Source organism: Nomia melanderi, chromosome 2 (assembly GCF_051020985.1).
Source record: "Nomia melanderi isolate GNS246 chromosome 2, iyNomMela1, whole genome shotgun sequence".
NCBI lineage: Eukaryota > Metazoa > Arthropoda > Insecta > Hymenoptera > Halictidae > Nomia > Nomia melanderi.
Genome location: NC_135000.1, coordinates 17,283,220 through 17,308,221, shown reverse-complemented (window position 1 = coordinate 17,308,221; position 25,002 = coordinate 17,283,220). Strand labels below are relative to the sequence as shown.

Here is a 25,002-nt window from a genome sequence, read left to right as displayed (position 1 = left end):
AAAAGATCCTGAATTCCCGTCTACTAAATTAAATTTCATTCAATTATACGCTGACCATTTTGTTCAATAATTCTCTACGTATTTATTTAATACAATATTTACTTTTAATTACTCATGTATCATAATACAAACACCAAACTGAAAATTAAAACAACAATATTCCGTATATTATGAAGATTTATTGCAATATATCTTCCATTAAAAATTCCATGTTTTATCTGGCGAACTAATTGTAAGTGATATGGAACTTTCCAAAGGCATTCTACACATAACACCCCGTTTTATCAGCGTAGAAAGGCAGGAAAAATGTTCCATGAACTTCATCACATTGCACATAGAACAGTGGAACCGTGTCCGATTAATGGCACGCTTGGACGAAGTTCGATTAAATCGATCGCGATCTTCCAGCGGAAACTGGATTCGCGTGGATCGATGGCACGGATACGCGCAGGCACACGAACGAAAATCCGCGTTACGTGCCGTAAGCGTGTAAATTGCTTTCGCCGGATTAATGTCAGCGCGCTCGACACCCTGAATCGCCGTTTAATTAAATAAACGACGTCGAACAGAAGTGTTTTCGACCGCCCCGTTGCCAGCTGGACGGCGAATGATTGTCATTAAGTTTAATCATCCAACGATTAGATTAATCATTGACTGTCTGCAGAAAAAAAGGCTGCGTGTGGAATTAGAGGGGACAATTTAATTACACGACAGCACGCTAATATGTTTGCACCACAAATCTGTAAAAAACATGACATTTGAAAGGCTAGAGGAACCGCGAGATTTCATAAAAAAATTGTTGCTCGTTAGACGTTAATTTTGTTCCGACCATGAACATTGAAAAACAAAAGAGAACTGCGATTTTCAACGGGAATTTTAATTATTGTTTACTAGATAGCATCTTATTTTCATTTTATGAAAATGAAATTCTCTATCATTTTTCGAGTAAAAGTATGTATTAATGAATAAAAAATAATTTTTGTGAGAATCATTCGTAATGAGGAATCTGTCAATTTCGTGTTGATAATTACACTAACGTTAATTGTACGTTACTTAAAAATAAAATATGTGAATGCAAATGTACTTGTTTTTCAAGTACAACGAACAAAATTTTACATTTTCATGTCAGAAGTTCTGTTACGAAGAAAAGTCTCTATTAAGTTCGGCCTTTCTTTTGTTAAAAGCTGGTCTCCCGACGTCTAAAGTTTACCATCTGCTTCTGCATAAAATTGTGATTCAGCTAGGATTAAAATTTTCAACAAAAGGTAAAGTGCCCCGGATAGAGCACAAAACTCGTACCTTCGCGATTAAACATGATGAAGAAGAAACTCGGGAAGAAGGTAGCGATCGAGGAAAAGAATTTTTAGCCGACTAAAACCGTAGAAAATTGTAAACGTTCTACAAAAGTACCTACGAATACTTATATTGTTACCAATTTGCATTTAAGTAGATCTCTTGGTAAATACACTCTTATGATATATTATACATTTATTTTCTTGAAAATCTTAGAAAAATTAACAAACCAAATTTTACAATTTACTAATGTTTACTATAAACAATATACTTTCTTTTATCGTAATTCTCAGTTTTCAAATATTTATATCATACTTACTATTGTTCTTTCTATTTACTTCTGAAGTTTAACAGTTTCACAGTGTATGGCATTGAAAGTTTTGTATGTACATGACCTGTGTTTCATATCAGAAGAACAATATCGACGGATTTTTTCACTAGTTGCAGCTTCGTTTTCTACACGTGTACACTATGCTAGATACTTGCTATAGGTAGTCACGTTTATTGTTCAAAAACTGCAACCAGCTATACAAAAAGTTCATCAAAACGTTGAACACAGTTTACATTATAAAATACATTCTTTCGTCTAAGTTACTGGAATACATACTTTGATAAAATGATTGAAACATCTTCCTTTCATCCATATTTTATTACCTGCATATTTTTCATAGCATAGCTTAACGAATTATCTTCCTTTTGATTTTACAAGATATTCTAAAATAATGTAAACGGTAAACCTTAGACTACGAATTACTTGCATGGTTTTATAGAGTTAATAACAACAATAATAATTAATAACCATAAACTTTTCAATTCTATAATAAATGATGTCTCAGCTTGTTTATAATTTCAAACAAAAAATAAACTAATATTCGTTATAAAATTATTCGTAACGAATTAATAATAAGTCACATTAAAATTACAGTATTGCTAAATGTTCGTAATTGAGTATTAGTAACAAGTCGACAAAAATTCAATATCAATTTTACTCTCTCTGAAACCTCACGGATCTATTAACCCAGTAAGAAGGTCCTTAACTTGTTTTACGATGTCTTTCGTAATTGCGTTCACCGGAACTTCTTAATCGTTACCAATTTCACTAGAAGAAAAAGGAATCCCACGTTCATCAGAAGCTCACATTTTCTCTGGAGCTTAAATCGTTAAGTAACAACGAAATATTTCGTTTCAACATAAAACCACCGAACAGCATCCGCATTCCTTAAATCTTACATAAATATCCTCGTCGCAGAGCTCGGCGCGTTTTGTTTTATTCCACTTTCGGAGATCAGAAGTCCAGGATCATCCATAAAAGTCTGTGTTCACGTGGACGTTCGTATTCTGCACATGAAAATGTTTATGCATTTCGTTGGCACGAAGCACGCGGAAACTTATGGAACGTCTAGGGAGACGAGATAGGAGTGCCTCGTTTAAAAGAAAAATGAATCAGTCGTACGAAACATGTTTAGCTTATCACATGACGGCGCAATAAGTGGCACGTGCGTTATCGAATGAATTTGCGGCCAACGCGTAAGGTGTCGGCTGGCTTTGACACGTAACGTGACACGTGTAATATGTAATCGTCTCGTTGATGCATGGCGTTATGGATTAGTGTGGTTTCCTGCTCCTCCTTCTTCCCCTTACTTCCACCCTTGTGGGACGTTCTTTGCAATGCAGTACTGTGAAATCTCGATTATTCAAACTTTCGATTGTACCAGTGATGCATCGTTTTTCGTTTGTTTTACTGCTCGATTATCCAAACTACGTAGTTGATTGTTTAAAATAATCTTCGTAACAATTGTTTTGAATAAGGTACTGTACTGTTCTATTATCTGCACCATCTTAGTCACAGGTAGATCGAATAATCAAAGCTTTAATTTATGGATATATAATAATTTCCTGCCGGTTGACAAAGCTTTGATTTTATCGTTATAATTAATAGTTATGATTAATGCCTATAGTTATTTAATCTTGCTATGTTATTCAAGTTTTCTCGACTCAATCACTTTCATATTTCCAAATTAAAGTTTGTAATTTAATGGGATTAAAGTTTTCATTATACAGAAGATTGGGTATTCGCATTTGATTAATGTCTCTTTTAGAATGAAATAATCCTGCGCGATATGAGATTGAATATAATATTAATAACTGAATATTATTTTACCTTCTATAGACAAGTGTAAATGGGCTCGTTAAATATACAGTTATGATTGGTCTATGGAAAGTGCATTAACAGTATACATTTATTATCATTTCCATTTGTTAATATAGTTTATTCATTGCGTGATATCGTTCCGAAATATGCCAAAAAGATTGGAGAAAACAGTGTTCATGCAATATTGAATTTTTTATTCGATTATTCATCCTATTTCCAACGCAAAACTGAGTTATAAATCATTTGTTCCAAGTTATTTTGAAAAAATAATTCAGGCTGGACAACGTGCAGCTGGGCAAGCTAGGCACAGAGATGTAAAATTTCATTGGCCGGAGGATTGCTCCAATTACGTCGGCGCTAAAAGCGTGAAGTATTGAAAGTGATTGAGAGCGCCCGAGAGCGAACAAGACAGGAATATGGTTGTGCAGATCTATACGAAACACCTGAATTACGATATGTCTCTCTCAATTTTTAATCCTGAATAGTCTCATCGGGGTCTTCCATGTCGCCCATAAAATATTCTTTTTTTCATAGAGCCAATATGTCGTATAAAATAGTGATTAATTTTATAAGCTCACTTCTGTCTCGTAAAAAATCTTTGCATTAGGTGACAGTTGATAAAGTTCACAATAATTCTAATTTAAAGCAATCATTTTTTTTCATTTATTTTTCAACTACAGAAGTACTGGTCGCGTAGAATATTAAATTTAAACATTTTAATATATGCATTACATATTTATATTTATTACAGTTTAATATATTATATTGTTTTATATAATTATTATGTTTCTTATAAATATAAATCCGTTACATGTTTCTTTCTCACTAATTTTATATTACTGTATATAATTTCTTTTATTAAATATTGAATTTCATTACTCCATCTCGGAACAATCGTAAGTACGTAATTTCTTCCATTTCCTTTGAACATTTTAATTTTGTCATTCTAACCTAGATACCTATGATAATTGAAGTTTTGTACTTTTATACGTAATGAAAATGCAAGTGTCACTTGGAATCTCAAAAGCTCTGATGTGCCGTTTGTAGGTTCAAAGAAAAGTGCGCCATTGCGGCGTTAATACTCTGTCCCTCGTGCGTTCTATCGTATGCAGGATAGGCCGATAAAAGAAGCCATCAGTGACCCATAGCTCCACTACTGAAAAGACCCCTGCTGCTAGGCTTTTTGAAAAATAAAGAAGGGAGCAACGATCAGCTACTCAATCGGAAAAAGCGTGCAATCAGCGAGATTGTGTAATACTATTTTAGAAGCAGAAATTTATATAAATTGTATTAAATTATAGAATTTAAGGACTAAAAACATCTACTTCAATATAAGAACACATAAATATTGGAAAAATTCGTTACCCATAAATTCTACATATAAATCCAAAACACAAATTATAACCTAAAATATAACTCGTTTTACGGACTTTAAATAGGCACTAAACAATAAATACAAAAATTATCCATTCGAGTTTTAGATTGTATTGAACATAGACATTCGATACAAAGATATTAATAATCGATAGAAATATTCTCTTTCCTCTGTCAAGCCGATGGGGACAAAGTGAATAGCTCTAATCGACATAGCTACGAAGTGAGTCATAAAACGAGAAGTTAATTGAACTATATCACAAAGAGTATCGGGAACAGTAATTCATAAGGAAAGCAATTAATTTGATAAAGGCAGTCCCGTATCAGGTGAAAACGGTACGCACGTATTCCATCATCTCTCTGTTTCTTTTATGTTCTCCCGCGCTGTGACACGGGAATGCTGGTTATAGACGTTCCTGATGGAACGTACGCGAAAACTGAAGATTCCATCGAAAGTGGGTCAATCGAAGAGGCAGCCGTCTGCTGGAAAAGCTCCGAGCCCCGGGTCCATTGTCGCTTCGAGTGGTCGAGCGTGCTTGGCGTCGAGAGAATTACCTCTTATACCCGTTCCACTGCGCCTTTTTTTCTTCGAGATCTTCTTGCCAATTAAAGCTTCAGACTGGACGTCTAGCTCGAAGCATTGCTCGATAAGGAAGTTCCCGATGGCGGTTCCGCCTTCCTGCGGAATTTCACGAGCCATTGACACTCCTGGCTTTGATGAGCCTCGTTGCTACATGCTCGATAGTTCTCTTTAGCATTGTGAGCGTTCCCAGACCCTCTGAATTTCATATGGCCACATTCCATCGACTCCAGAATCGTCTTTTCTTTCGTTGAAATTTCGTTGGGAAGTTAGTATTACCTTGCAGGAAGAAACCTTGGGAATTCGAGAAGAAGTTATGTTTAATTTTGACACAGTGATAAATTTTTCTTTGCAATTTCTCCATTACACCTCTGTCGATTGCGAGCTTTAGGATGATGCTGGAAGTTATTGCTGTGAAAATGATATCGTGAAGTTAATAGCTTTCACTATTTGATATAAGTACATTTATATTTGTATTTCTAATGCGTATAATTTTAATGCGTCAGTTATAACTCTGTAAACATCGAGAAACTTATAACGACAGCTTTATCTAAAATTTAAAAAGATAATTTCGGTTACGATAGTAACTTTCAGCAACTTATCAAATCTTTTCACACTTTTAAAAATATATGAGGCAAATGTTCGTTCACTAAATGATTTGCTGCAAATTTATTATTGTAACAAATTTCGATAGCAGCTTTTAAATTTCTTTAGTAATTTAATGGTCTCATTACCTGATCATTAAACCTTTTGGTCACTACACGCCATTATCTACCACTTTCAACAAAATAAAATAAACAACTGCTTGCTAATGGGGACACGGGATAGCTAATGGTATTATTAATCCTAATTAGTAGTCCATCCGACCAATTACTGTAATTCCTGTACACTTATGAACTTCAATCGCAATTCGCCACACCAGCAAACAAAAATTACGACTCCGTCAAAATCTGGCTCGCGCATGTCCGTGTTGAGGCGGGTCCACATAGATGTTCGCGAGCAGTTCGGAAAGCAGCTTGCCAAACATGTTCGCCGGCAGTGTGGACAGTTTTGCGATCAGCGAACAGTCGTCTCACGAACAGTTCTCTTGGGAGGTGGTATATCAAACGATCTGTTGACGAATTTGAATCGTCTCTGGGCATGTTTATTTAGAGATTTAGAGAAAACGTGCAAAATACTATTGAATAATAACGTGATCGACTCACGCGATAAAAACAATTGAAAACATAATAACATTTCGTTTCTTTCGTTTAGAAACATAACTGTTGAAGCAATTAACTCGAGAACTGTTTGTCTCAGTTTCTCCTACCAAATGAACAAGTTACCAACTACTTAACCCTTAGCCAACCAAATGGAGAGATCTCTCACTTTTCTCTTAGCAACGCATTACCATTCATTTTGTTTATCTTTTTCGATGTAGTAGTCTTGAACTGCAAATATTTGAAATTCATTAAATACGTTTCTCGCTTTTATAAAATATAATTTTTAATGAAGTCTGTTAGATGAGTGCAATTATATTTAAATGAATGAAAAAGGTTATAGTTATAGTTCTTTCCTCAGGCGATTGTATAAATGTTAAGGAAATGACTTGATATCTAGCGAAGAGGCACACGGGCAAGAGGAGTCGTTCGCTGTGTATTCTGTTTATAGCTTTGATTGCTTACCTATAACTGCATCGATGAATAGAAAATTAATATCATAGGAAAGATGAGAACTGACGAATTAAACCCACATTCTTTAACCTAGGCGTCAAGTCATCTGTCTACAATACTTGCGATAAACTGGCGAGCTGCAGTCTGAATGTCATACTATTTTTACTTATAGCTTTGATTGGTTACCTATAACCGTATTGACAAATAGCAAATTAGTACCTTAAGAAAGATTAGAACTAACGAATCAGACCTATATTCCTCAGTCTAGCCAGCAAGTTATCTGCTTAGAGTACTTGCGATCAACTAGCGAGCTCTAGTCTAAATGTCATACTATTTTTCTCAGCAAGTAGTTCGCGAACAGTTCTTTTCAGTCTAGACTGGGCCTTATGTTCCTTGCACGTTACAGCGTCCTCGAACGTTGTCCTCGAAAGCAGCACGAAAGCTGCCTGTTTCCGTAATTTTTCTTTAAACCGTTCTGGGGCGTTGCCGTAGCCACGGAGGAAGTTCGAAAGGCCGCGAAGAGAAGCTGCCGTAAATCGGCAACTCAATAAAGCAGGACATAACACTTTGTCTCGAGTATAAGTGCACTTGGTGACTTACGAGCCACGTCTGGAAAGGCGGTTTGTATCACGTATAAGAAGAGGCCCCCGCGCTAGAACTCGAAAGGTCGCGGCCAGGGCGGAGAATGACCCGCGAGAAAACTACACCGTTGGTGAAACAATACCCATATATATCTAGTCCATGTTTCGTTGACCGCATCAACAAATAAATTTATTATAGTCAACGGAATACGACGTAATAATCTTATCAGTTGAATATCAGACCGACTGTAGAGATAGTTCTTTTATCCCTTTTGCCTTTTCAACAATTGAAACATTCAGGAATTGACTTTCGAAGATTTTGATACCCTGCTGTCAAATAAGAGATAAGTAAATCAGTAAATAAGTTTGATTGAATTTTTTATCTTTCTTTTAAATGATTGAAAAATCTAATTTAACTCATATAATCATTCATAAATGTACGGTATGGACCAGTAAGTGTATAGTGTGTAGTAAAAAGTTACTATAAGTACTAATAAATTTTTCTTAATTTTTTCAAAGGGGTCTTCGTCTTTTTACGACGCATAAAATTAAAAAGTTTTTATTAAGAAAGCTGAAAAAGTAAAACTTCAAAAATTGTTTAAAAATATAAAAAGGAATCTTAAAAACGGGAGGAAAGTCATATATCCTATATCTGTATATCACGGTTCAATGTAACAAACTCAAGTTTATCTCAAAAGGTAAGAAGTTCAGAACTTATGTTTATATTATTTTCCTTCATTCACGTAAATAGTAGAATATGATATCAAAATTCGACTACCTATTTGTGTATCACTCTATATATTTGACGCAGTTATTAATGTAACTGCCACGTAATTTGTGTTTAAGACTTATGAGCTTTTATCGTAATCTCTACACAACGCCCGGCAGATGTACTTGGAATACGTAACTAACGATCAGTATGCAGAATGCGGAGTTTTGTCAAACACTATGTGCAGGAAAACGTTTTGCATTTCGAACAGCCGAGATAATCATCTTATTTACGATTCAATTACACAGTTTATCGAAATCCGCGCCGAATGGTGGCTCTATTTCTCCAGATAATACACACAATTTATCTTCCTTATTATTCGATCGTTTGACGTTTCTCAATAATTTACTGGGTCCGCCGCAATTATTGGCTACAACAATTCGGTTGTTTCAAAGGAGATTTCGGTATCATGATCCAATAACTGAAGAATATTGATTACAATGAAAATCTTCAAAACACTATTTCTTTTCAATCTGATACCTTCAATACAAGAGAAAAATGAATATCTCCTACTTAATATTCATTATTTCAATCTTCTCCTAAATAGTCTTCAATTGCTCTTAACCAATAGGCACGCATAATATGCTATTAATCTTTTAAACATTACATAAATGTTATTTACAGTTTTTATCTTCCTTTTCAATTTTATAAAATGTAAAATTAGACAAAACCCATTTTTAGTTCCCAGTTTTTTTCTATCGTTGCATTTTTTGCACTCACGCTCGCTTTAACCACATAAAATTTGCAACGCAATGTATTCGTGAGCATAGTTTTTCAACTTGTACATTTACAACACACAATGCATAATAAATTTAATCCACATGCGCACTAACGTTCTGTAAAGTTCCTGATACCGTTTGGAACCCGTATTTCGTGGTGGAATTTAGTTGAATGTGTAACTCGTGCGTCGACCTCGCGCAAGAACAGGTGAAAATCCGAGGAATGCTGCGGCCATCGCTGTGGCAAGAATCGCAATGCGGGAACACGGCGATCGCGATCGCAAAAACGCATTATCGGCATCTGGAAGGGACGCCAGATTCAGTTAGGTTCGCTGAAACTTCTGGTTACTATAAACTGTAACGAGACGATTCAGGTTTTACTTAGACAAAGACACCTACGCGAAACATGATCGTTTTTGGTTCTGGCTTTATACAGTTCATGATAATTCAACTAATTCTGCTCGAACTTTATTAACCCTTTGTGCCACGAAGACACTTTTCAGCGACATTTATATTAAAATGTTAATTTAAATGATATTTGTGTACATCTTTCGTTTCTTCCAAATGAATTTAATTTCGTTTAATTTGAAATGTATCGTATCCACGTTTTTATGTTTTGATCTTTTTTCAATTTGTATCCAAGTATAAATTTCTGTTCTACTAGTAATAAAAAAGACATAGAATTAATACATAGTAATTGTAACAATATTAAAGTATGTGACACATCTTCCTTTGAAGCATTTTAATATATAAAATTAATCAATTCAGTTAAGATGGAAATATGTAGAAAACTGTTAAGCTTTCGAACTAACAACATAAATTAAGGAATATTCGTAATGTTCATTTAAGGTATCTATATTTCCATTAATTTATTAAATGTGACATTTTTTAGAAGCGAAACATTTAGTTTGAAGTATCGACGAAAGTCGAGAACTCTCGATCGACTTCGAAAGTATTCCTTTGAGAAAACGGCATCGGTAATGAAATCAACTCTTTAAAATGGTACCTCGAAGATGTAATTATATTTAATGCGACGTTAAAAATAGAAACGGTGAATTTAATATTTCTTCTTTGTTTCAGATGAGTTCAGGAGCAAGGTTGCTTGCGAGAACGACGTGATCAATCTTGTTTGCTATCCTGGACAAAGGGTAGCCATTTTTAGTGCGTCGTTCGGTAGAACGGAACATGAATCACTTCAGTGTCCACAGCCACGCGGTGTCAAAGAAGAAAGTAAGTAAATTAACAAATTTCAGTCACCTTAGTATTATGATGCTGTAAATAATTAAATTACTAATTTTTCGTTATTCAAGAATTAAAAGTTCAATTTTTTTCATATTACTTTCTATACATCATATACACCAATAATTTATTCATAAATTAATAATACGGATAATTTGTCTTTGTTACTATTATTGTCAAGCTACAGTTTTCTACTTAAAACAATATATTTATCAATTTCTGTGACTGGTTTATATTAATTATTTAAATATAGATATTTAATAATTATAATTTAAGTTACACTGTCATTAACAGATTTATTAGAAACCTTTAGAAAAGGTCTTAGTCATTTTCTTTGACTTATGAAGGATGAAGTTATAGAAAGTAATCATCAAAAAGTAATCGGAAGTTAGTTAGGTCATTAAATATTTATGCGGGCGTAAACATTCATGGACGGGTTAAATAAAGCACTCATAGAATATACGACATAACCTCAACTTATGAATTTCAGGATGCTTTGTTCGGTATGAATTCATGTTACCTACTCCGAGTTTTAGTTCTACTAAACTGTTGCACTTCATTTTTCACTTTAACGACACATCAACAATCACTGTGTATACATACAATCGAAAATGTCTAATATATTTCTGCTACATATTTACGGGTTCTTTAACTATTTATAAATCAACGGTTTGATGCACGTGTGAATATGTATTAATCTTAATAATAGTACTCGAGTTCATAGAGGAAGTTTATTAACGATTCACTAAAAGTTAATACTTTAATCTTCCTAAGGATCTATCTATAACTAAATTGGACACTTAAATCATAAACTTTTGAATGAATCATTCAACTTAAAGTTTGTCAATCTGCACATAACGTGAAAAAGAAAAAATACCTGTATGCAAGTAATTTTAGTTAAAAAGAAAATAGTAAAAAATATGTAATAAAATTATTTTATGGTAGTCCGTGCTCTCGATTAATTTGTAAATACAACTATCACTAAATCAGTTTGCAAAATTTGAATTAAACTGAAATGAATATTGGATAAATTGTAACACGCGTGTCTTCATATTGTTTACCTCTATTTTTAAAGTTAAATGCAGCACAGAAGTTTATTAAGTAGTGTGCTAATTCATTTCTTGTTCTATTCTGAATAATAATAATATCTGTGAAGTATAAAATTTGTAAATAAATCGCCGGTGTTTTTAACGAGTAGAAATACATATTAATAGTCAGACGTAAAACCTTGAAAATTGTTTTGTACAAACAAAATAAAGTGAATAATTAACAAGATGTTTGTCAGTAAAAATCATTTCTCACATTGGGACGCACAAATTTCTAAATTTATGAATCTTCTGTTTCAAATACTTAATATAATTTTGTAATTATTAATTTTTTCATTGGGGTCGCATATTTTCGTTAATTCAATTGCCAAACAGGAAAATTGTCAACACATATTTCTTTCTATGTATTCTATCGAACGATTCGAGTCGTCCGAATTTTCAACAGTTCTTTACGAGGAACCCAAACAGTGCTCGGGTCACGACCAACCCCTTCGTGACGGTATTCTCATGAGTACGACATCTTCGAGAACATTGAAATACCATTGGCCACGTATTACTCCCCGCAAAAAGATTCTTTTATTCGCTCTCCAGCAAATCTCTACAACTTTAAATTCTAACTTACTTGGAAAAATTAATGCAAGAATGATGCATTTGCATTCAAGAAAAACATAATATTTTGATACAAGATAATTTCGTAAAATTACAAATACTGGAATACTGTTTCATAAACTTTCTCTAAAAAATGCTATAAAGGAAGTTCACTTTTGTAATTGTAGATAAAACTAATTATAAATAGTAATTGTTATTTCCCCTTCGCAAAAGAAATTGAAATGTTGATTATCCTTTTGAATTCAAAGTAAGTCCTTTGTCACATTCTCGCTGTAAATTGACCTTTGACTTCATTCACTTTCTTCCACGTTCAATTTATCTGATCTTAATCAGTTTAGACTTGTATGTGTGTTTGTCGCACAACATATTACATAGTTCTGCTCGTCGTTTGCACAAAGGAAACTGCTATAACGTTGGCAAGTGTAAGTGGCCCCTGCATCTGACACATTTCGAGATTCTAGAGGCCACAATGAGGGAAAATTAGTTTCTGGTTGAATTTATTGGAGCTAATAAATACTGTAGTTTTATATGATACTAAATGAGTGCGGAGTAGACAATTATTATATTTTTAAACGAGAAATGAGGAGAAATTCTTTGTTCTTTATTCTTTTGATGCAACGCGATAGAGAAAGATATTCTTATTGTATTTTTTCCTTGTATATTTTAAAATGTAAGCAAATTTTTATTAATTACTAATTTATAAACAGAATACTATATATTATGCTGACATAAAGTACATGAATATATTTAAATACAATTTGAGATATGCTGTACGAGTGATTAAAATATCAAATAATCGGAGAAGAATATAAAGAAATCATAAACAAATATGCAATAATGAAATAATATTAAATTTAAATAATAATTAAGGAACTTTCATAAATGAATATTTTATTTGGTAAAATTAATTTACTTTTCAGTCTAATTCGAAAAGTCATTTACGCGAAGAAGAAATTTTTCACACGAAACCTATCGTCCAATTTTTATTTCTGCAGAAATCAACATCAAAATTTTCTTTTATGTTGTCAATCCAGTTAAAAGGTTGTTTATGGACACAGAACATAGAACGATTTTTCTCAATTGACACGCGCGTGATTGATCAATGCAGTATTGGCGTCAAATGCTGGATGATTAGTCATATATTGTTAAAGCTGTCATTTCCATTGCACATGGCCAAGTAGTCACAGTCAGCCGCTAAACCGGCATTCCATTTCCAATTGACTAACGATCCGACGCGATTCATACCGAATCGAAAAACCATTTTTAACGAAGCATCGTGAACGGACATGTTGAATAGATCAATTTCGCCTGTTTACAGCGTGCATTGCGTCATATGCCACGGAAACCGTGATGAATTTGTGCCATGGAAAACGCCGTTGCTCAGTGGTGGCAAACAGTTCGACGTTCGGTGAACCCTGCAGCCCGGATAGCAGAACTTATTTGAGGGTCGTTTACACGTGTGGTGAGTCATTGAACTTTTTTATATTTAATAATTGAGTTTATGTATTCTTGACGCTGGATATAAACTAAACTAAGCTAAACTTTATCAACATTTTATTGACTAAGCTTCACACTTTAAATAAATGTCATCAAATAAGTGACGTTAGTTATTGTTTGTTTAATTATGACTCAGTATCTTAACTTTCGTTTAAGTTTTAAAAACTTAACTTATTTCGTTACTTAGTCAAAGATAATGAGAATTAATTTCCTAGATTAATGAAGTAATTAAAAAATTTCAAATAGTAATTTAGATTTTGTACTTCCCATCTATTAATTGAATTGAATAAGTGGAAGGTAATTAATAATTGATATGAGAATGTTAAGAAAAGTAAAAAATACAGAACGTATTTATTTTATAATTTAAATTTTTGATTTTTGGAATCAATGTGTTATAACATGCTTTTTGTTAGAAACTATCATCTATGTAAGCGTTACTATTTAAAATGTCCAAACATTTCACAATACAGTGTTTTTAGAAAGAGAAATTGATATCACTCAACCAGAAGTGATAACATACTCTGTTTGCAATCACTAGAAAAGTCCAGGTCAAATTTATTGAACATTTTTCTCGGGTGACCAATGAACCGGAACATTTGTTTTCGACGAATGTTGGGCTTCCTTTGATTTCCTATGGAACTGCGCATTCTGGAAAACATTTGCCATTGTATAAATCATTCGATGTTTTTAATTTTAGGATGAAAATAACTGTACAAAGGAAATTTTCAATTTGATCTTTATTGAAAACGAATACAATGAACAATAAAGATCACATTTTCAATTTGATGTTTATTACAAACGAATACGGTAACACGATAAAAAATAAAGATCACATAAATATAAAAGGAATTAATTATATTAAAATGATGTATACATTCTGTTTAAAGTTGGATTCGACTTTGTAAATCAAGTGAATTCACTTTTATACGAGAATATAAATAGTAATAATTTTGTTGAATTGTAAGCAATTTTATTCAAATGATTTTATTGAATGATTTCACAGAAATATATCAAATACAAATTCAAAAGACACGAAAAATCCTCTTTACATTACAACCTTACAATTAATCCAGTAAATCACGTAATACTATTTTATTATTATTACTATTATATAAATTTTCCAAATTTATAAACATTCATTAAAATCCTTAAAACTCATAATAAATCATTTCAAGATCAAATCTATATTAAATCTACCTCCATTTTACACAACAAATCCAAAACTAAATCATACAGATACCACCAATAATTAAATAAAATAAGTAATTCCCATCTCACAAGATTTCAACTTACAAACCATAATACTATAATTAAACTCAAATCACTGCATAACTTTTACTCCCAAACCAACGATTCACAGCTCGCTCATTCAACTTAACTCTTTGCCTTATAACAACGTGTCAGATTCGTGGTGAAGATTTTCAACATGATTTAACAAAGATAAGTATTACTCGATTTATTCGAATTCAAAGTAAATATTCTTCTTCTGTAACCAATTATTATATTTTATACTAAAACTATAACAGTTAAATTAACTTTTTGAAATTTCTTTATAAAAACTCCAAGAGTAGATCTATTGAGACTTTAATTGATTCGTAATTTAACCTCTGTATTGCTAAATCAATTTCCTTAACCGCTTTTCAAAGAAATATCCGTTATCTTTTTACTAATTACAAAAAGAAGACGTCAGCAATGAGTCTTTTTGACCCATCTTGTAGTTTTAATGTTAAAAGCAAACAGACAGAATATGCCTACAATTTTTCTCATTTTGCAATCAATTATTAATGACAAATTATCATATCGATCAGAGTTGAGAAAGAAACCATAGGGCAAGGGGTTAAATTGATATCCCTCCGGTTTTACGAAATTTCATCAATAACACACATCGAACAACAGCGCGAGTGGTCACTACTGATAATCTAACCGCAATAATTTTACGCGACAAGAGACGATGGCGAGTGCCATTAAAAATATCCGCGGTTGAATCCGGATGAGTTCTCAACCCAGTTAGGATGAAAAGCGATAGAGAGACGCAGCGCGCGGTGGGGGCGAGTCTTCTGGGTTTTCCGCGGTACACAATGAAATAACTTCGTGTTACAAGCGACGGACTTCGCTCGTTATGGCACATTGTGCGCCCGATGCTCGAGCGGTCGGATTCTTGGACGAACAAACGTGGCGGTTGTTAAAGGCCGAGCGGTATCATTATTCCGGAATTTTACGGGAAAATGCACCAGCGAGATGCCGAGCGATACCGTCGCGGGAGTCGTTAGTGGCCCGTGACTAGATACGGGTACGTTTTTTGAAAATTTCACGCTCCGCGGGCCCGCCGCGCCGCTCAGATTACAAAATTGCCCCTCCATGTGGCTCTTTCGTGACTCTTTGTTCTCCGCTCGGTTCATTCTTACTTTTTCTTCCGCTTCTTTATTTTTCTTGCTTTGGTCCCCCGCGGATTGCTAGACCGTTTTGTTCCGGGAACGATCGCCGGGTCAATTTTTTGATAGAGCCAGCGGACGACACAGTTTCCTCGGGCCATATTGTTTCGATGGTCTCGCTGCTCCCGAGGTCGCCTTCCCCAGCTGTTTGTTTAAAGTTTAATGGGATCTGAAACTCGAGAGAACCGCGAATTTTAAACTCCGCCTTCTTCCTCCGTGGTAATTATTGTCTTACCCTTTGACACCGGGGTTGGAGATTCGTTTCCGCTAACGCGAACGTTGGAACGCTTGGAAGGCCGATACGAAAGGAGCACTGTTGGTGTTTTTAGAAGTGTGTGCACTTTGTGAAATAACGAATGCGAGAAACAGAGGGGAACGTGGTGTTTTAAATCCTGTACTTGGTTGAAACTTAATTAAGATAATAAAGAAAGCGAGCAGGTCAGTGTATGGAAGTGAATTTAATTCTGATATGTTCTTGTTTATTCTTTGCGCATGGTTAGGTATTTATCATTTTGGTAACACTTTTTACATTGTTCGATGCAGCTACGCATTATTTTTTTGAAGAGATACTTTTGTACCTCACGAGAATGCAGGGAAGTTTTTAATAACGTATTTTTTCTTTGTCCATGTTACTTTATATGGGTATATAATTTAACTAAGGACTGTGGAAGAGTTAATTACATATGTTTCAAATTATTTTCTTTTTATTTCAACACGTATTAAGATTCTGCTAATATTAATATTAATATTCAATCAATACAATAACTTAAAATTACTTCAAGCAAAACTTTAGTTTAACATATAGAGTATACACTACATCAATTATATCCGCGTGGTACAATACTTTCACCACATTTACCTTCAAAAATTAATTTGCCCTCTAATAAATAGAATAAACCGAATTTCACTCGAATCTGCGAAATTTAAACAGAATAAATTAACAATAAATCTACAATAAACATATATATTCAAGTTTCTCTTTCAATGAAACAATTATTATGTCACCCCATAAATAATTCGATTTTTTATATTTCTTTTATTTCTGAAAATAGAGATAAATAAAACTGTTTGTAAAGTAGTTATAATGTATAGATAGGCAATTTATAGATAATGAAGGAGAAAATGTTTTAGATTGAAAAGTTCTGTTTATCTTTATTTTTAAAAATAAAAGAGATATAAAAAACCACATCATTTCAATGTCAATAATTTATCAGAAAAAAGATACAATTTGGTACTTATTCTATTCGCCATATTTACTTCAGATGTTAAGGATTCATAATAGAAACGAAATATTTAATTTATATTTAATACAAATAAATAACATTTACATTTGTCGAATTTAGTTTAAAATTTTCATCACGAGTTTGACACGATATCATAGGGCAGGGGGTTGAACGATGTTTATAGGCGCTGGTTCGTCAATGAACCTGTTAATGCGAAAAGTAAGCGAAGCGTTTGCCAGTGCAAACGTTGGACGAACACTTCGCGACCGGACCCATCAAGTCACCGTTCGAAAGCGTATGACGGAACGCTAGGGACGAACCCTTTCCATTTAGCACGGCCGAAAATCGGAGAAACTAAGGTATTGAAGGTTACCATTGGTACGGCGTTCGGGTGGCATACGACCGATAATTATTCACTTCCCGCCGCTTCAAACAATGGCTATTAAGCCAGGGCGCTTTCGTTCGAACTGACTGGCCATTAAGTACAGAAACGAGCCATCCGGAGTGAAAAGCCATCAGCGGAACTTCCCGCGTGCCGGGCTCGCGTCAATCGTCCCCAAGCTTTTTGGGTCAATCGACGGCATTAACGTGGGACCTTCAACCCGGCCGCGACCATTTTGTTGGTTGCTCATTAGGCCGTCCGCAAATTGAGATAGGTTCCGGCATTTTTACCCCGACCAATTATCCTGTGTATCGTTGTCCCATATTATATTACAAAGTAGGCAATCATTGCAATTCTAATTACGTTCAACTTCTACACACTTCGTTACACTGTGCTAACGCAGGCTCTTACAAATATTTAATATTTCGCTGTAGTGGGCACTGGACTGCGGATCTTTATGAAGATTCGAATATTTAAGAATGTAATTAGGAAAATCGAATTACCATAAAAAAAGGTTTTTAATAAATATTTTAAAAGGAACTATACTTGGAGTATTTTATATATTTTTTCGTATCGTGTGTTTTCTGCAATTTTGTACTTTCGAGCTTTCCATAAATGCATCAACAGCTGCAGTATAGTAATCGTATTCCAGGGAATTTTTATTTGGTTGCACGTGTAAATTATCTGTACGAAAAAATTTAACTATTTTTATTACATATGTAATTATCCATGTTCTTCTATAGGAATTTATCAAATATTATTTTAGTAACAGTGTGTACAGAATAAGTGGAACATTGTACACGATTAAAAGTATTTATGAATTTCTTATTTTATTCATGGTGTCAATAATACTTCATCATGCATTGATATTAGTGCCGTTATTAATTCTTATTCGCTACGTAATTTTTTATTCAAAAAGAAAGGTGTTGGTTTACGTATCTTTTAAATTATCCGATTGTGTTGTAAAGAATTTTGACTAATGGTTTTATTCTCAGTGTTTTACATAATTTCGTATGTTATAAAAGTATAAATCTGCTATGTATACTTTAGTATCATGAATAACATGGAAAATATAGCTCTTGCCATTTCCACGTCCGACTATACAAATGCTTTCATTTTTCACCTTATATAGGATAAATTACTGCCTTTATTTAGAAATATTTATTGGTAAAAAAGCACACTATTTTTCTGTTGCTTTCCCCCGTGAGAAGAATTATGCTTTTGCTTCACTTCTGTACAGGTTATTTACTTTTTGTTATATGAATTATAAACTTTTAATAATATCAATATTAAATATTAAATATGCATTTAAAATGAAATAACAAGAATCTCCCTTAATGAAATAGTAAATATTACACCAGAATTAAAGAAGAAAATTATTTTGTAGAAAGAGATATTAAGAGTTTACTCTTTCAATTTTACATTAGCAACAAAATGGCATGAACAGTACCATAAATGACAGTGCATCTTCAACTTATTAATTTATTTAAGTGAATAATAGAATTAAAACCTGAAGGTAGTTTAAGATCTCAGAAAAGAAATAACTATTGAGCACTCGATTAAAAGACCGTATAGTAGTATTAATAAAATACTCTTGTTACAATCCTCTTATCTACAATTTTCATTGCATTCGTTTACTATTTAATTATATTTTTTGACTGCAGTTAATACCTATTTAATTACCGTGATTTTTCTTTTTCGTGGAAGGAATAAAATTGTCAGTTTCAATGACTTTCAACTCGTGTACATAAGCCAGAGTCAGACGAAAATGGCGATTGAATAAAAGGTGAAGAAATCAATTTACCTGTTAGAATTTTTTCCCCTTATTGGTTATGCATGCAGGATTACACGCCAGACTATTCTGAATTGCAAAGTAACTCGTCTGTTTAATATCTCGCTGCGAAGGAATATAATCATAAAGTCGCTATCAATTTCCAGGTTTTGTGAATGAAATGGATTGACGCCTTCCGCAAGATAGTGCGATATGCAAACACAAGAATTGAACGCTGTTGTTACTTTTTAATGATTCTCCTTTTGTAAGCTACGTTCGCACTTCAGTTGACACGCTTACTCGATATAAAATTCATTGTATACTAAACGAATGTAATAAAAAAAATTGTAATCTTATTTGAATTTAAAACTGCTGGTTTATATAACAAATATTTGCCTGATCTTCTATGATAATATTTTTAAAGTAATGTGTTAACAAAGAAATAGTTAAAATATATGAAAATTTGGAGTCTCAGGAAGATTAAATGCCAAAAAAATTTTCTAAATGATATAATAAATAATCTGATCCCCTTCGTTAGATCGGAACTTCGTTACGATCAATATTTGAAAATTACAACAGGACGTAATTAATTTCCTAACTTTAAAAAACGGTATATGAAGAAAAGAATATTTTGAAAATAGATGTTGCTAATGAACGAATTCAGACTTTTATCTGATCATCTAACACATTTCCATCCGATAGTCAACAGATTATTTACGTACATTCGTTCGAAATATAAAATATCTGAAAAGTTGAATTCAAATTTCAAGCGAGCGGAACTTTTCCAGCCGATTTGCGGAAGAAGAAAGCGTTAAATGTCGGCGAAGCGAGTAACGTGCATAAGCGACCGCAATTAATCACACGGTCGCGTGTCATTGCTCGATACCGGCAACAAGAAAGAGGCGATCGCAGCTTAACGCGCTGATCTGAAACTGATACGTCAGTTCCTAGCCGCCGCTCGAAAAACGCGATTAATATTGCATTAGCCTTGGGAGACGTTACGTCTTGATTTCTTCGGCCGCGGATCTAGTAAGTCATCGTTAGTATGCAATTAGATCGCCGTGAATATTTGCATTCACGCATCTGTCATCGCCTTCTCTCCGGTTGCTAGAGTTATTTGCACGTGTAACACGTAGGAGCTGTCACGAACCCTCCGTTAATTTTCCTGTGCAAGTTTCTTAGGACCCTTCCCGTTAATTGGTTGAAACGATTACAACGAATGAAGCCAAATTGCCTTGACTGAATCCAGCACGAAATTATGGAAGATTAATTAACTGGTTCGATATTGAAATTAATATCGCGATATTGCTACGTACGTTTACTGTTACGTCACGTGAACGTACCGGGTAGTATACATTACCGACGCAGTTGAGTTTCATATGAAATCGGAGAAGGATTCTCCTCTTGACATACAATATCGTGTCAGACTCGTAACGAAAATGTTAAACTATATTTGAGAAATCTAAGTGTTATTTTTTTTAATATAATAAATAAAGGTAGACATAGAATAAGAATCAAAATTAGTTCTTTTCCTAATAAATTAATAACGATAAAATAGTTGTATCGATCATGGTTAAAAAATAGGCAACAGGTTAATACGTCAGTAAGTGGTTTTATTTTATTAAGGATATCAGATGTTAATAACTATTTCAATGTGAGGAGAAAACTAAATTCGTAATATATGATTATATATCAACCCTTTCGCCTCTGAATATGAACTTTTCTCCTAAATCAATTAGAGGACCGAGAACATTGATAATAATAATAATTATCCTTTAAACTGTTAGCGATAAATAAAAATTCCCGTGTGGTTCAATTTTTCTTTATCTTTAAGGCGTTTTTTAGCTTTCTGGTAATTTAAAGTGTTCGTGGTACTTATGCGCACCATTTGGGACGAAGGGGTTGAGATCAATCATTTGTTCAGCTCAAGAGAAAGTTATTATCTCATATTTAAAGAAATAATTATAACGTTGTTTATATGTATATGTATTATTGAATTCTCCCCGTTAACAGTGTCAGTCGTTTGTGATTCAATACACTGAGTAATCTGAATTACGTAAAATGTACAACTTAAAACACTATTTGAAGACGTTTTCAACGGAAAAATTCAAGTGATGCTTGCAATATTAATATGCAGTAATGCAAGCAATATATGTATATGTAGCAACTGCGTAAAAATGGTCCTGTGCTAGAGCAAAGAATGCAAAGTAATAGGAGGCAGGAACGAATACGAAACGCTCGTTCAACCGTAAAAGCCAATGCAAATACAGGTTTGCTATTATGCAAATAACGCTCATTACATTGCTACACCGTAAAGTGTAATGCATTTAATATAAATGTAAATATTGCACACAATGGGTTCGGTTAATTAACACATTTAGCTAAGTAGACCGCATGAAACAGAGGAGAATATATAAGTTTCGAAATAATTGTATGGTACTTTCGATATGTTCGTACAAACGTGATTTAAGCTTAATGCATTATTTGACACAGGACCACAAGAGACATTTAAAAAATGAAATGTAGAACTATAAGAATATAATTACATGTAAGAAAATATACGGGAAATTTTTATTTCTTTAAAAAACAATCTTTTTATTGCAATGATTGTTTACTATTTATAGTAAATAGTAAAAATAGTATAAAACAGAAATTGTTCTGTTTCGTTACTGTAATATTTACTATATAACATATCTATATATACAATTAGTATAGGAATATAATCTTCTTTAAACTTTATGCATGCAGATATAATTAAGTAATATATACTCATATTTATTTTCAATTCAGTAATTTTTCAGTGTCTATGTTATTTCTATATAAGTATTTAAATTATGAAGGTGTTTTTGCGAAAGATTTTAAATTAAACTAGTGTATTTATACAGATACAAGACTAGAATACCCTTCAAATCTCAAAAAACATATTGTTTTAATGTTTCTTAAAAAAATTGAAAATAAGTTATTCTAATTGCTTGGTAGTTTTAGTGTCGAACAAATAACAATTAAAACATCTGTCTTCGATTTTTGATCATGAAGCTTCAACCAGTCGTGCCACATTATGTTGACCATAAAACTACCGATCAGTTAAATTGATTTTTTGAAATATCTCTATAGAACCTCTAAGAGTGCATCTATTGACACTGTAATTGATTTACAATTCGGTTTGCGCACTGCAGAAAGAATAAATCAGGAATGGGTCATTTTGAACCGTCTACTAGTTTTAGTGTTAAACTAAAATGCTAATTGAAAACAGAAGGGGAATTGTTCCGAGAGGCAAACGCTTACAGAGTTACGCAAAACAGTAATAATGGCGGGGGTGCATTATGGAACACGCAGTCGTTCACCGGCTACCGTGCTGTATTCATCGACGTGTTCGTATTCAACGTCAAACTTCTGCCCGGGAAACAGAACTCGTTAGTCAATGCTATTCCTGCCCCTGTTGCGGACGTTCCCCGGTGGGAAAAGAAGGGAAAAAAAGAACGGACGAAGGAATACGTCGGGTTGGTATTCTAATTTAACAGTGAGTCATGCATGCCTCTATAAGGTACGCAGCTTTTCCTAGTGGCGAGCAAAATATGCGCATACGTTCAGCAGGCGAAAAAAGCCACGGGAATAATAAGCGTACACGCCACGGGACGAATATTCTTCGGCTCGAGATCGAATTTCCTCGTCCCGCGATGGTTTTTATCGCTTCAACTTTTCCAAGCGTACAGGGAAAACCACACACCACGATCGTCCGTACGGTTTTTTGCTGTTCGAGAAACAAATTTTGTTATTGTCGTAAATAACGCTGTTTCGAAGGATCTCCATAACGATGCCCGTGACGCGAATGTTTATGCAAATTCACAATTTTAGCGGTTTGATTGGGAGAAACGACAGCTATACGAAATTTTATTTCCTTTTTTAAGAGACTCTTTGTGTTTCGAGGTAAAATTGAATTTGATTGGAAAATGTTTGATAAAGTGCAATACAGTGACGATGTGTAATTGTTTTAAAGTTTGTTTTGAAACTCGATTTTAATTGAATTCGTATGGACTATTGTGTTTTAGTTCAATCTAAACGTCATATTAAGGTTCACGTTATTGTATAATATATTATAATAATCATTGACAGCTGTTTGAGACGTGTACAGCGAAACTTATTAATTAGAAAATACTATTTTATTTATGAAATTAAAATTTTCATTTCTTTCTAAGAAATAATAACTAACTATATAGTTCATCTTTTGTCTATTGTTTGACTAAAATTTATTGAAAAGTCCCGTTAAAGTTACAAATAATTGTTTTTTTTGGAGCAATAAATATTCTTAAAACGATATTACACATGTAGTTATTTTTCAAGTAGTTAATGGATTCCATGTCGCCACTGAAATGTTGAAATTAATTGAATATCATTTGCGATGAAAAATAACTGCGATCGTTGAAATCGAACGGATGTTGCAGTGGTCAACAAAATAAATCGTAATCCCCATTTTAAATATGATGCCTGTCGCAAAGCGTAACTCCAGTGGTCCCTTCTTCGAGTTCGTCCCGGCGTTAGACCATTGACCCGGAATAATTACGGGGCGATCTCAAAGTCTAATTGGATCCGCATGAATTATCCGCGTACATCAAAGTACTTTGCGATGGTTTACTACGATGCTTGCAATGGTTTGACACCATGAACAGCCTTATTAAATACGTAGATACGAATCTTCGCTGGTAGTAAATAAACAATTAATTATAGTATCGATTCGAATATATATTTTCGTAGAATAAAATTAAACGAGTTAATAAGGAACATTTTTACGAAATATTAAGCTACAAAAAAAATGAAATCGAGACACAATATGTTCATTTTAAAAAATTTGTAACAATTGGCATTTTTTACATCTTATTTATATTCTCTATATCCGGATGAAATATTATTTAGCAGTGTGTATTATTATTTTCATTTAACGGTTCCATATTTCTTAATTTAAAATGAAAATTGGTCTCTATTAAATTTAAAAATCGAGCATGTATATAATTTAGTTTCAGAATTCACTGTAAAATGAATTTAAATATTTTATTTGATCAAATCATGGTAGAATTTGTTGAAATTGTAATTAGCAGTCGAAGAAGATGTACAAATTCCCAGTTTACGAGGAAGATCGTTTTAAAATGAAATCAGCAGAAACAGACCAAACAATTCGATAATTTATAATTGAAATTACGTAAAAGTTGAATGAAGTGAAATATGCCGTGAAAAATAGTTCGAGAAATAGTAGAAAATTTATGAGACGTGGTAGACGAAGTATGAACGAAGGTATACTTCCTGGAATCAGGAGCAACGCGCATCTTTTCCGCTTCATTTGTCCTCGTTAAATTTTCTCGATGACGTACCAGAAAGCGAAGCGCTGGCAAAACTACGAAAATAAGCGGAAAAGGTAGGACAAAAGCAAGGGAGGTAACAGAATGAAGAAAAATGGGAGAACCGATGCTTGTCAAGGAACTGTCTCCAATTTCTCATAGATTATTGAATCTGTGGTATTATTTTATATTCTGAGAATTTTTGATTGTCAAAAATGTTTGTCACGTTTTACATCAAATATACGTGTTCACAATTGATTGAAACAAACAATGATTACATTGAAAATTCTTTCGATGATACAGCACAATGTCATCGATCATACATGTTGTAAATATAAATATTACATTTCATT

At 33.4% G+C, this 25,002-nt stretch overlaps 1 protein-coding gene across 7 annotated transcripts in view; it reads left to right on the top strand.

Annotated features, from left to right (window-relative positions):
• Positions 1-25,002, top strand: part of LOC116433584 (uncharacterized) — a 410,336-nt gene that overhangs the window by 254,926 nt on the left and 130,408 nt on the right. For all 7 annotated transcript variants that reach the window (XR_013001492.1, XM_076374507.1, XM_076374508.1 and 4 more), the window contains exons 4-5: positions 10,201-10,350; positions 13,333-13,476. Coding sequence is in view for 6 of the 7 variants with exons in the window: in XM_076374507.1 (XP_076230622.1) it covers positions 10,201-10,350; positions 13,333-13,476 (294 nt within the window). In the remaining variant the exon portion in view is untranslated. The remainder of the gene's footprint in view (positions 1-10,200; positions 10,351-13,332; positions 13,477-25,002) is intronic.